Source organism: Trichosurus vulpecula, chromosome 6 (assembly GCF_011100635.1).
Source record: "Trichosurus vulpecula isolate mTriVul1 chromosome 6, mTriVul1.pri, whole genome shotgun sequence".
NCBI classification, from domain to species: Eukaryota; Metazoa; Chordata; class Mammalia; order Diprotodontia; family Phalangeridae; genus Trichosurus; species Trichosurus vulpecula.
The window spans coordinates 14,921,435-14,934,455 of record NC_050578.1 but is presented as its reverse complement, the minus strand read 5'-3'; the positions used below and the strand labels follow the sequence as shown (position 1 = coordinate 14,934,455).

The following is a 13,021-nucleotide window of genomic DNA, read 5'->3' as shown; positions in this document are numbered from 1 at the left end:
GGGGGTGAGAGGTTGAAGGGGTGGGGAAGGAACTCTGAGTTCAGCTTTGCACACATTATACTTGAGATGCCTTTGGAATGTCAATTTTGAAAGGTCCAATAGGTAGTTGTAGTGCAACTACCACTCAGGAGAAAGATATGTTTGGGGTATATAGATTTGGTATTCATTTGCATAGAGATAATTAAATCAACAGAAGCAGATAAGGTCATTAAGACAGTGTCCAGAGAGATGAGAAGAGGGTCCAATGCACAGAGTATTAGGATATGACCACAGTTAAGGGATATGAAATGCATAATGATGCAGCAGAGGAAACTGAGAAGTCTTCAACCAAGTCTTCTCTGTAATATTTCCCCATTCTGATTCCTTCATTTCCTTGCATGAATAGAACTTCTTAATAATTAAGTATGCTGCTAAGTAGCTGCTGCTAAAGTGATTTCCTTAAGTTCATTCCCTACTTAATAAATTCTATTAGCTTTATACCATTTCTAAAATAAAATACTCTGTCTTAAAATTTGGCCCCGACCTATATTTCCAAGCTTATTGTACATTGCTCATCCCTCTGCACCCAAAGATCCAAACTAGTCTTCTTTGTCCCTCACACATTATATTCTTTTTCCTGTTTCCATGCCTCTGCAATGGTTCTCCCTGTTACTTGGAAAGTACTCTCTCCTTATCCCTACCTCACAGAATCTCTCTTTCCTTCAAAGCATCACTCAAGTACCACTTTGTACATGAAACCTTTCCTAATCCTCTCAAGTGCTAGTGTCCTTCCTCTCAAACTACTCTGAATGTATTTATATCTATTCTCTTTATATTTATAAGGTCTTACTATCAACCATTAGAAGATAAATTCCTTGAGAGTAAGGATTGTTTCATTCATTGTATCTTCAGCACCTAGCACAGTACCTGATACAAAGTAGGTGCTTAAGAAACACCAGTAGATTGACTTATATACATAATTCTACTTTATCCTGCTTCTTCCGAATGAAGTATAGTTTTCCAGGGTCAAATTCTAGTCACAGATCCATCAAATGAAGTCTCAATAATACCTATGTGGTCAAATTTGGTACCTTATTAGACTCTCTAATTCATCTAGCTTATCACCCAATTTTAATTTGTTTCTCCTAAAATTCAATGAAAACTTTCCAACTCAGCCATTTCCATTTGGGACATCCCCATCCTTCAAATCACATAAGCTCAAAATCTTGAAGTCATATTTAACTCTTCCCCTTTTTATGGACATCGCATTCAATCAGATGATAATTCCTACAGATTCCAACCAAAAAAAAAATCTCTAACTCCATTATTCCATTCACAACCCTAGTAATGGCCCTCCCTCTTCATTCCCTGCACTATTGTACAGCATCTTAACTAAACTCCCTGGCTCCAAACTCCACATTCCCCAATCCAGCCTTCAAAAGTCTCCCAAAATAATTTCACTATCTCTTTAATGCACAAGTTTGACCATTATCACTCCCCTCCTCAAGAATGTTCAGTCATTCCCTGCTATCTATAGGATAAAGTACAAACTTCTTCACCTGGCACAGAAGGTCTTCCACAATCTGGTTTTCCCTTATCTTTGCAGGCTCATTTTAACAAAATTATAATGTTCAAACTTTAATTTCCAATAAAATTTGAATGTCCACTTGCATTCTTGCCATGTATCCACAAAGGCTACCATAAAGGAGGCTGAGATGTTCTAGGTATGAGAAGAAAGAGTGGTACAAAAGTAAAGCTACTAGAACTGGAGGGAAAACTTATTACAGAGATCTTGGCTATAAGAGATGCAGAAAGATTAGGATGCTGGGAGGGGAGGGGAAGAGGGTAGAGAGGAGTGGTGAAGGGGTTGAACAGGTTGCTAGTACACAACAAATGGTGAAGAATGACCAAGCTCAACCTTGTTATCAAGTCAGATATCCATCGAACACATTAAGTCAGCAGACATCCATTGAACATATTAAGTTATGTGGCATGAGAAGAGTGTGAAGAACAATAGTAGTATTTGGGAGGGAAAGACTGAGTAGTATCAAGTAAAAGTTTGATTAATTTTATGTGGATCAATGACTCCAGAGATTATAAACAAGTAGAAACAGAAGTTTAAAATTTTTTGATGATTAATTGGGATTATTTTAAATTAACTAGTCTAATAATGACAAAAAAATTGAAACTTTCTACACTGGTAAGTGGCATGGAATGGACATGAGGAGACATGGGTTCTAGTATTAGCTCTTCTAACTAGCCATATGACTTTAGGCAAGTCCCTCAAATATTTCTGAGTTTCACTTTTTTCTGTAGAAGATAATTGGATAACATTTAAGGTTTGTTTCAGGAACATTTCTAAAAAAAACTTACATTGAGTTTTGTTTGATGATTTAGTAGGACAAAGAACTATTACTGTCAGTTGATAAAACTACTTAAATTATTAACAGCTAGAACTGAGTCAAAAGTGTTCTGGTACCAAGACATTTAAATTTTACAGCAGGTTTAAAAAAAATCATACCTAGGAAACCAAGTCCATTCAAATGTTCCTTTACCTGTGTTACAAAAAACTCAATGAATGCAGTTACATCTCTTACCTCTATCCAAATGCCACGTTATTACTTTTAAACCAACAAGAGATATATACACTCAAAAACTTCCACTGACTGCCATTTTATTTCAAAATGTTACTGAAAAACTTAGTATTTTATACTGTTATTCAAACCAGTTAGCTATTGTCAAAATCATAAGATAGACATATCCTAATGGTCAAACGCAAACATGAACCTCACTTTAATCAGTAATTTAACAGTTTCTTGCTTTATAAATTTACAATACCTTATAGACAGAATCAATGAATCGATAATCATTCTTTGCAGTGAGTTCTGTATTGGAGATGACCAAAAATTCTGCTACATAAGTTGAATAAGAAGTCAGGGAATGGCTGATAATAGGCAAATATGCTGCAGGATCTCCTTTTACTAAGCTGTTGAAAGAAAAATAATGTGTTTTAATGACTCCACAAAATTAGATCTTCAAAATTTTGTTAAGATTTTTCCCTTTATAAATGCTACCATGACCTCAGGTGGTGGCAAACATTTGTAATCCCTGCTATTAGGGGACAATAAGGCTGGTTGACTGCTTAGTGCTGTGGTATGACATCATGAGCTCCAGGAGCAGAGAGATAATAGGTAGCTTAAGGAGGGGCAAACTGGCTCAGTTCAGAAATAAAGCAGATCAAAGCTTCCACAAGGATCAGCAGTAGGATCAAGCCTGTGAGTGGCTACTATACTTCCAGACTAAGTAACATAGAGAGATCCAGTCTCAAAAGAAAAAGAAAAGCTACCATGAAATTATTATCTACTCAAAATAAGTTCCACTGTGGAGAATCTTAACTTAGACAAAAAAGTAATCCAATAAATGTTTGTTATCAACAAAGTCTAAATTAAGTATCTTCCAACAGCTTCCTTTAATGTCAAAAATGAAAACTCTAACAAGTATATATGCACCTGAACATAGTGATATTTCATTCAACATTTACACACACAGGAAAGATGGTGGCTCATTAATTTAAAATAAATAACCAAACCTCAGAAAATTAAAAAGAATTAGCTAAAAAGTAACTGGGGGAGGAGGTATGGCAAAGATAAACTTACAGGTAAATTATATTAAAAATATAAAAAATTAGTAATATAATACATGTTATACACAAATTCTCAGAACATTGAGGGAAAAATACATCAAATTCCCTTTGAGACAAATATAATATTACTTTGTAGTAGAATGAAACAAAGAGAATTATAAATCAATATCACTAATAAAATACTAATACAAAATTTTAAGTAAAATCCTAGCAGAAAGACTACAGATGAGACTTTATGATCGAGATTTTAAAACCAGAAATGGAAGAACAATTCAACATTAGAATAATAAGCAATCATACTGAAAACAGAAACACTCCAAATTACATTATATCAATAGATAAAGAAATATTAGACAAAATACAGCATTCATTTATGCCCCAAAAGAAAAACTTACAAAGGATAAATACAGAGAGGCAATTTTTAATATGCTAAAATGTAAATACCTGAGATTAGCTTGCAAAGAAGCCTTCCCAATAAACTCCAAAGTAAAGATTCAAAATACTGCACTGATATTGACATAATTTTAGAAACACTAGCAATAGAAAAATTAACCCTATTTGTTTTTAGTCCAGTGGTTTGAGTAGAAAACCCCAGAGAACTTGCAAAGAAGCTTACTGAAATAATTAATCACTTCAATAAACTTGCAAGATACAAAATAAATCTACAAAAACTAATAGTATTTTTATACAGTAATAATAAATTTCAAGAGGAAATAACAGGAAGAGACATTCCATTCAAAATAACTACAAAATGCATGAAATATATGATCTACTAACCATGGATCTCTATACATTTAGATAAATATAATTAAAAACACTCTTTAAAGAAATAAAAATCTCCTAAAAGTGTTGAGCAATATTCATTGGTTACATAAGTGTCAACACAATAAATATTATTTACCTGAGAGAAGAACAACAATTTAAGCAAATTTACAGATTTGCACTATACGAACAAAACCACTACAAAGATACTTTGAAGAGCTAAATAAAATAAGAAAATTTATTTGGAGAAATAAAAGATCTAGAATGTCAAGGGAAATGATGAAAAACAATAGAAATGTAAGGGGAATAGCATTTCTAGACCTCAATTCTTAATATACAGAAGTAATTATTAAAACTACTGCTACTGCAAAAAACATTTATACAAACTTTTTTGTGTCAAAAAACTGGAAATTAAGGGGATTCCCATCAACTGGGGAATGGCCGAACAAGTTGTGGTATGACTGGGATGGAATACTATTGTGCTAGGAAAAATGACAAGCAGGATGGTTTCAGAAAAACCTGGGAAAACGTATATGTACTTATGTACAGTGAGGTCAGCAGAACCAAAAGAACACTGTACACAGTAATAGCAATACTGTATGATGATAAACTCTGAGTGATTTAGCTATTCTGATCAAGAAATTTCCAAAGGACTTATGATGAAAAATGTTATCCATCTCCAGAGAACTGATGAACTCTGAATGCAAATTGAAGCATAATTTTTTTCACTTGCTTTATTTTTCTTCCTTTAAAAAAATGCAACATGGTAATATGGAAATACATTTTTGCATGATCTCACATGTATAAATTTTATCACATTTCTTGTCTTCTCAATGAGTAGGCAAAGGGTAGAAAGATGGCAAGAACTCAGGAACACAGAATTTTAAAAAAATGAATACTAAAAATAATAAATTAGAAAAAAACTACTGGGAACATTTTTAAAAATCGAAAAGTATATTAAATCAAAAAGTACATTAAGAATTGAAAACAAGGCCTAAGTGGTAAATGGTAGGGAAGCAAGGAATTCAAGAGAACTGTGTAACAGAGTAATATTGTACTGCTTAACAAAGGGTCAGCATTAGGAAAGGAGGGAAGTGAAGCCAGGAGTAGCCTAGGAGGGACTGAAAAGTGCAGGAACTCAAGGCCAGAATGAGGATAAAAAACAGATTTAGGAAAAGTGAGGCATAAGGACAAAAAGAATTGTAACAGATCATGGTCAGATAAAGAAGTGGAATGCAGTGGATTATAATGAAAATACTTAGATTAGGAAGAGGAAATACAAAATTGAACAAAAGAGTCAAAGTGGTCAGGAAAACTAGTAAAAGAAAGCAAAAGAAAATAATCCAGATCACTAAGAATAGCAAACATGAAAATGAAAACATCCTTGAAATTTTACTCCACACCCACACCCATCAAATCAGCAAAGATGATAAAAGATGGAAAGATAAAAGATGGGGAAGATAGATATGGCAATACATTATTGGCACAGTTATGAAACAGTCTAATTGTTCCAGAGACAAATCTGGAATTTTTCCAGAAATGCTGACAAACTGCTAGCTATGCAATGCAATGTTAGCACCTTTGATGCTTCCAAAAAGATAAGAGAAAGATAGATCCCAAAGATAACAAAATTTTCAGAGCATAACTTTTTATAATAGTGTATCAACAATATTACTTGCAGCTGTTATGGGGGTGTAAGATTAATAACACCAGCACACAGGAAGGCTGCTAGCACAGGTTCTTTGATCTGCTTTTCTAAAGGAAAGCAACTTTTAAGTTGCTGGGGTCAACAATCTTACTGTAATCAAACATATATGTGTGTATGTGTATGTGTGTGTGTGTAGGTGCACATATATATACATATACACACACACATATACATATATACACACATATATATGTATATGTGTATATGTATGTATATATGTATATCATTCACTTAGTTCAGGAGAAAAGTAAACACCCTGAACTTCAGAGAAAATACAAACAGAAATTACAAGCAGAAATTATATAAACAGAGAAAAAAACCTATAGGGCTTCTAACTGTCTGACCACAGCAATATATACAGTTACCACAGAAGCCCCAACACCTGGGTTTCTCAAAGTGCCGCATGTGTGTGTGAGGGGGTGGGGGGGGGGGAGGTTCAAGGGGGTTGCAAGGCAGCTCCTTACTGGCTACCCGGTCTCATATGGCTACATCACACAAACACTCTTCCCATGAGTGACCCCCAAAGCAAAATGCTAACCTCAGAGTATATATACCCTTCTTCAGGGTCTGAGAGAATCACAACCCTCCTGACCTAGGCTCATGTGACTCAAATTTATGTGACTAGGCTTCCATGTGACTTAAGCAGGTCACATTGGCCTATTAATGGATGGGAAGATCTTCCCATTAAGCAAAAATATATTAACAATACATATAGCAAAATAACTAGAAAAAAAATTTTGAAATGCATACATCGACTTTATCAAGATCAATTTAAATAGTATCCATGCAGCAGTATTTTTCTTCAATCACTCCACTCCTCTTACAGAAGTGAATTTTTCTACAAGTTATTTAATGTCCTGAAATAATAGCTTCAAAATAAATGGAGTCAGGTACTTCACTGTAACTTACCCTGAATAATCCACCTCTCTCGGATAACCAAGCAATCGAATTCCTTGCTCTAGATTTCGTAAGCTTCTTTTTAAATCACCAGTTGCCATTATCCAAAATAGAATTAAACTCTGGTTTTGATGGGATTTTCACCTTTAAAAAAAAGGGACAAAAAAGCAATTGTAAACATCTGGACTTTCAATGAACTTTCCAGAAGTACTTTGGTTTATACTTTATGGTACTTAATACAATAAGCTAATTACCACTTGCTATTTATTTCCCTTACTAGTTTATAAATCTTTGCGAGATTGTGGCAATTGCTTTATGTTAAGTTATTACTATAGCTCCCACAATGATTAATACATTAGACACTCATAAATATTCCTTGAGAATTAAATGAATAAGCTTCTTAGTTTTTACTTAGACTTAACACTGCAAATTCATGTTGTCAACAACAAAGCTCAAAACAAAAGAGATCTATCAACTAAAGAACACAAAATAGACTAAGTAGTTTCTTTATAGTTCTACAGCACCCATAAAGAAATGAGGAAAAAAACCCACAAGAAGTTAATTCTTGTTAATGTATTCTGAAATATAGCAAAATATAATTTATTCAGACAATCTTAATCAGTACCAAATTGAACTTCAGTTTAAATAGGACTTTGGTACTTTAACGACGCAAAGTAAAAAGCTGGCTAATAGCCATCCCTGCCTGTAAATCTAGTTCAATGAATAATCATAACCTGTGTTAAAAAAAAAACTGTCAGAGGGCGGAGCCAAGATGAAGGCTGGAAAGCAGGGACTTACTTAAGCTCTCCCCCAAATCCCTCCAAATACCCATAAAAAATAGCTCTGAAGAAATTCTAGAGCTACAGAGCCCATGAAATAGCAGAGGGAAGCACGTCTCCAGACCAGGAGAGCCTAGATGGTCCCTGGGAAGGGTTTATCGCATGGTGCTGGGAGCGGAGCGCAGCCCAGGCTTCGCCAGGACCAACCAGACCGGGAGTCAGGCGGAGCAAGTCTGAGGGCCATGAATCATCAGGCTGTGGCAGTTACCAGACTTCTCAACCTACAAATGCCAAATACCATGGAGCAGATTAGTGGGAAAACTGCTAGATAGGGGTAAGAGAGGTCCGGCCCCAGCCCTGGGGGTGGTGCAGGTGGCAGCAGCAGGACGCTCCTGCAGCTGCTTTCAGAGCTCCAGTGTCAGCTGCTTCAGGAGTCCTTGGCTCACACGTTGGGAGAAATCAGGCAGCAGATCAGAGCGGGAGCGCAAGGAGAGCTTTGCTGGTGCAGAGGCAGGTTCTCTTCCTGTGCCCTGCTTGGGTCTGGGTTGCTATCCTGGTTGGTGGTTCTTGGGGGAGAAGGAGCACTGCTATGGCAGAGCTTGAGGTGACAGTAGAGTAGAAGTAGCTCTGAAAACAGCACTACAGCCCCTAAAGCTTGGGACAAAACACTCTCTACTCTACAAGCAGTCATACCCTGACAAAAAGTTCAAAGGTCAAGTAGTTGGCTAGGAACATGAACAGGCACTGAAAAAGGATGCAGATGCTAGAATCTTTTTTTGGTGACGAAGAAGATCAAAACATACAGCCAGAAGAAGTCAACAAAGAAAAAAGATCCTATATCAACAGCCTCCAAGAAAAATATGAATTGGTCTCAGGCCATGGAAAAGCTCAAAAAGGATTTGGAAAAGCAAGTAAGAGAAGTAGAGGAAAAATTGGGAAGAGAAATGAGAGTGATGCAAGAAAACCATGAAAAACAAGTCAACGACTTGCTAAAGAAGAAACAAAAAAATACTGAAGAAAATAACACCTTAAAAAATAGACTAACCCAAATGTCAAAAGAGCTCCAAAAAGTCAATGAGAAGAATGCCTTGAAAGGCAGAATTAGCCAAATGGAAAAGGAGGTCCAAAAGATCACTGAAGAAAGTACCACCTTAAGAATTAGACTGGAGCCAAGTGGAAGCTAGTGACTTGATGAAAAATCAAGATATTATAAAATAGAACCAAAGGAATGAAAAAATGGAAGACAATGTTAAATATTTCATTGGAAAAACCACTGACCTGGAAAACAGATAATTTAAAAACTGTTGGACTACCTGAAAGCCATGATAAAAAAAAAAAGCCTAGACATCATCTTTCAAAAAATTATCAAGGAAACTGCCCCAATATTCTAGAACCAGAGGGTAAATTAGAAATTGAAAGAATCCACCGATCATCTCTTGAGAAATACCCCAAAAAGAAAACTCCTAGGAATATTGTAGTCAAATTCCAGAGTTCCCAGGTCAAGGAGATAATACCGCAAGGAGCCAGAAAGAAACAATTTGAGTATTGTGGACAAACAATCAGGATAACACAAGATCTATCAGCTTCTACATTAAGGAATCGAAGGATTAAAACCAAGATCACCTACCCAGCAAAACTGAGTATAATGCTCCAAGGCAAAATATGGATTTTCAATAAAAGGGAAGACTTTCAAGCTTTCTCAATGAAAAGACCAGAGCTGAATAGAAAATTTGACTTTCTAATACAAGAATCAAGAGAAACATGAAAAGGTAAACAAGAAAGAGAAATCATAAGGGACTTACTAAAGTAGTAAAGTTGTTTACATTCCTACACAGAAAGACTGGTGTGTAATTCATGAGACCTTTCTCAGTATTAGGGTAGTTGAAGGGAATATATATACATATGGACAGAGGGCACAGGGTGAGTGGAATACGAAGGGATGATATCTAAAAAAAAAATAAAATTAAGTGTTGAGAAAGGAATATATTGAGAGAGGGACAAAGAGAGAGGTAGAATGGGGTAAACTATCACATAAAAGTGGCAAGAAAAAGCAGTTCTGTTGAAAGGGAAGAGGGGGCAGGTGAGGGAGAATGAGTGAATCTTGCTCTCATCAGATCTGACTTAAGGAGAAAATAACACACACACTGAACTCGGTACCTTACCCCACAGGAAAGCAGGGGGAAAGGGATAAAAAGGGGTATGATAGAAGGGAGAGCAGATGGGGGAGGAGGCAATCAAAAGCAAACACTTTTGAAAAGGGACAGGGTCAAGGGAGAAAACTGAATAAAGGTGGACAGGATAGGAGGGAGGGAAATATAGTTAGTCTTTCACAACATTAGTATTTATGGGAGTTTACATTTACATGATGATACATGTGTGGCCTATGTTGAATTGCTTGCCTTCTTAGGGAGATGGGTAGGAAGGGAAGAGGGGAGAGAATTTGGAACTCAGTTTTTAAAGCAGATGCTCAAAAAAAAAAAGTTGTTTTTGCATGCAACTGGGAAATAAGATACATAGGGAATGGGGCATAGAAATCTATCCTGCCCTATAAGAAAGGGGAAAGTGGGGGGGAGTAGGGTGACAGAAGGGAGGGCTGACTGGGGAATGGGACAATCAGAATACATGCCATCTTGGAGTGGAAGGGAGGGTAGAAATGGGGAGAAACTTTGTAACTCAAAATCTTGTGGAAATCAATGTTGAAAACTAAAATATTAAATAACAAAATACGAAAAAAAAATTGTCTATAAATTGGTGGTTTTAAGATATGGTTTCATCTTTCCAGTAGAAAGGATCCTCTTGGACACCTTATGAAATAGAATGAGATGAAGAAATTTTTATTAAGCACTTATTACATTAAAGCACTGAGGATACAAACAGAGAAATGAGACAATTGTTGCTCTCAAAGAGTTCACCTTCTAATTAAAAGAGACAACACATACAGGAGGATTCACCTGAAGGAGAGATGGTACGAAGGGCACAACAGCAGGACAAATGATATGGACCAATGGAAGGACCTTAGTGGCCAGTGAGAGGGAATATGAATAAGGCCTGACAGTCTTCCACTTTACCAGAAAGATTATAGTTGATGGTTGCCTGCTCATCCAAGTGGTGAGTAGCCATGTCCAGACTGAAGCCAAGAGCCTTGAAAAGGCCTGGCACATGACCTTTAAGAAGGAGGAGATCCTGATAAAAACTAAGCAGAAAAGCAGGGGCATTGTTGAGGGCCCTTTCAAGGTGGCCTCTGAAATCCTGAGCCTGGTAGTAGGTTCTAGGCAGGGAAGGGTCCAGCTAAGGCCCTTGGGGGGAAGGATTATTTACTCAGCATTAATTACTATTAACTTCTTAACAATTCCTTTTTATAGAGAATCAAAAGTATACAACACTCCAGAGTCATTCATTAAAGAGGTTTTACTTCATTTTTGACTAATTCATGTTTTAAATATTTAACATAAGTAGGGTAAGTCCAATAAATAGCAACTGGCCCACAAAGGCAGTGTTGGTTCTGTTCTCCAATACTAGGGTTATCAAAAAAAATTCCACCACATTTGTTGATAGGATGAGTCCAAAAGTAATACTATTTATTAACCTATGCCAGTGGTCCACACCTTATCTACTAGGATTTTTGTCCATGTTATTATCTCATTAATCTTTAAAAGAAGATCAACCCCAACTGCTAAGAGGTCTTATTCTAGGACCTTTTTACATTTTATGGGTACCAGTAGAGGACCTGAGCTACCCACTTATTACTTGTAACTCTAGTTACATGAACATTCATGTCCTCAGTAACATCCCTTAGTCCACTTCATGCACTAAGTAATTATTAAAAATATGGGGAAGCTTACTTGGACTCATCCTGTTTCCTCAGTGTCCTGTGGGTCACCTCTAATTTTAACTGTTCAGCCTGTGGTGCTCTAAGATTTCCTACCAAACTATCTATCTCCAATGGCTCCCTATTACTAGTACCTCAAGGGTCAAACACAAAAACTCCTCTCTTTGGCCTCCAAAACCCTCCACTACCCTCCACAACCTGGCTCCAACCAACATTGCTTGGATAAAGCTGGAGGCACAATGGACAGAATGCTGGGCTTGGAGTCAGGAAAACCTAATTTCTAATCTGGCCTTAAACATGTGAATAGCTGTGTGACCTGGTTTGCCTCAGTTTCCTCAACTATAAAACGGGGACAATAAGCGAATCTACCTCCCAGAGTTGTTGTGAGGATCAATGACACACAGCGCCTGGCCCAGAGTAGGCCATGTATAAATGCTTCATCGATCCTCCCTACCCTGCTTCCTGTATATGACTCCCCTTTACACACACTATAGGCTACACTAACTTTCTTGCTGTTTCTCACACATGACACTTCACCACTCGTCTATGACTTTGAACAGGTTGGTCCCCAGGCCTGAAATAGGCCGTTTCCTCATCTCTACATCTTAGAATCTCTAGTTTCCTTCAACTCAAATACCTCTTTTTACATGAGGCCTTTCTTGACCCCCTTCCCCCATTATTACCTTATATTCATTTTGCATATACTTAAGTACATGTTGTCTCTCTGGTCGAACGCAAGCTCTTCGAGTGCAGTTACTACTATTTCACTCCCGCCTTTGTGCTTCCTAAACGTTTGCTTTAGTGAAAAAGATTAGAATCAAATTATTTAACAATTTCCCAAATACTAGAGGCATCTAGGGGGCTGGGCGGGAGGAGAGAAAACTGGACCTGTGGGTAGAAACATCTAAACTCAATTACTGCCATGGGCACTGATCAGCTATGTGACCCTGTGCAAGTCACATAACCTGTCTGCCTTGGTTTCTTCATCTTCCCAGTAATAACGGCAGCTGCCTTCCAGGGCTGCTGTGGGGGTCGAGACATTTATAAAGTGATTTGCAAACCTTAAGGGGCTATAGTTATTACTATTATTATTATTATTATTCCCACATACAGTCCAGTCCAATCTCTTCCTCTGGTTCAATTCTGAGGTCAACTTCCTGTGCGTTCGGAGTGGCTGTTTGTATTGATACACCCATTCAATGGACTGGTCATTCAATTGCATGTCATAGTCTAGTTGATATTTTCCATCCATGTGGTTTTTCATGTCTGCTTATTAGGCTCTTTTGGGTAATCAGATTACTATAATGCTCTGGGACTCAATATGATCTGCAAAAAGGAATACCTGGTAGACCTCATTCTCTAGAGGAAATCTCACTTCCATTTGGACCCAGCCTAGAACAACTTTTATGACAAAGGCAAACACC

The 13,021-nt window shown here is 37.0% G+C and overlaps 1 protein-coding gene across 5 annotated transcripts in view; it reads right to left on the bottom strand.

Annotated features, from left to right (window-relative positions):
• Window positions 1-13,021, bottom strand: part of CEP44 (centrosomal protein 44) — a 67,950-nt gene that overhangs the window by 51,502 nt on the left and 3,427 nt on the right. For all 5 annotated transcript variants that reach the window (XM_036762566.1, XM_036762565.1, XM_036762563.1 and 2 more), the window contains exons 2-3: window positions 7,002-7,133; window positions 2,818-2,965 (exon numbers count right to left, since the gene is read on the bottom strand). In XM_036762566.1, coding sequence (XP_036618461.1) covers window positions 2,818-2,965; window positions 7,002-7,090 — 237 coding nt within the window. In that variant the 5' untranslated portion in view covers window positions 7,091-7,133. The remainder of the gene's footprint in view (window positions 1-2,817; window positions 2,966-7,001; window positions 7,134-13,021) is intronic.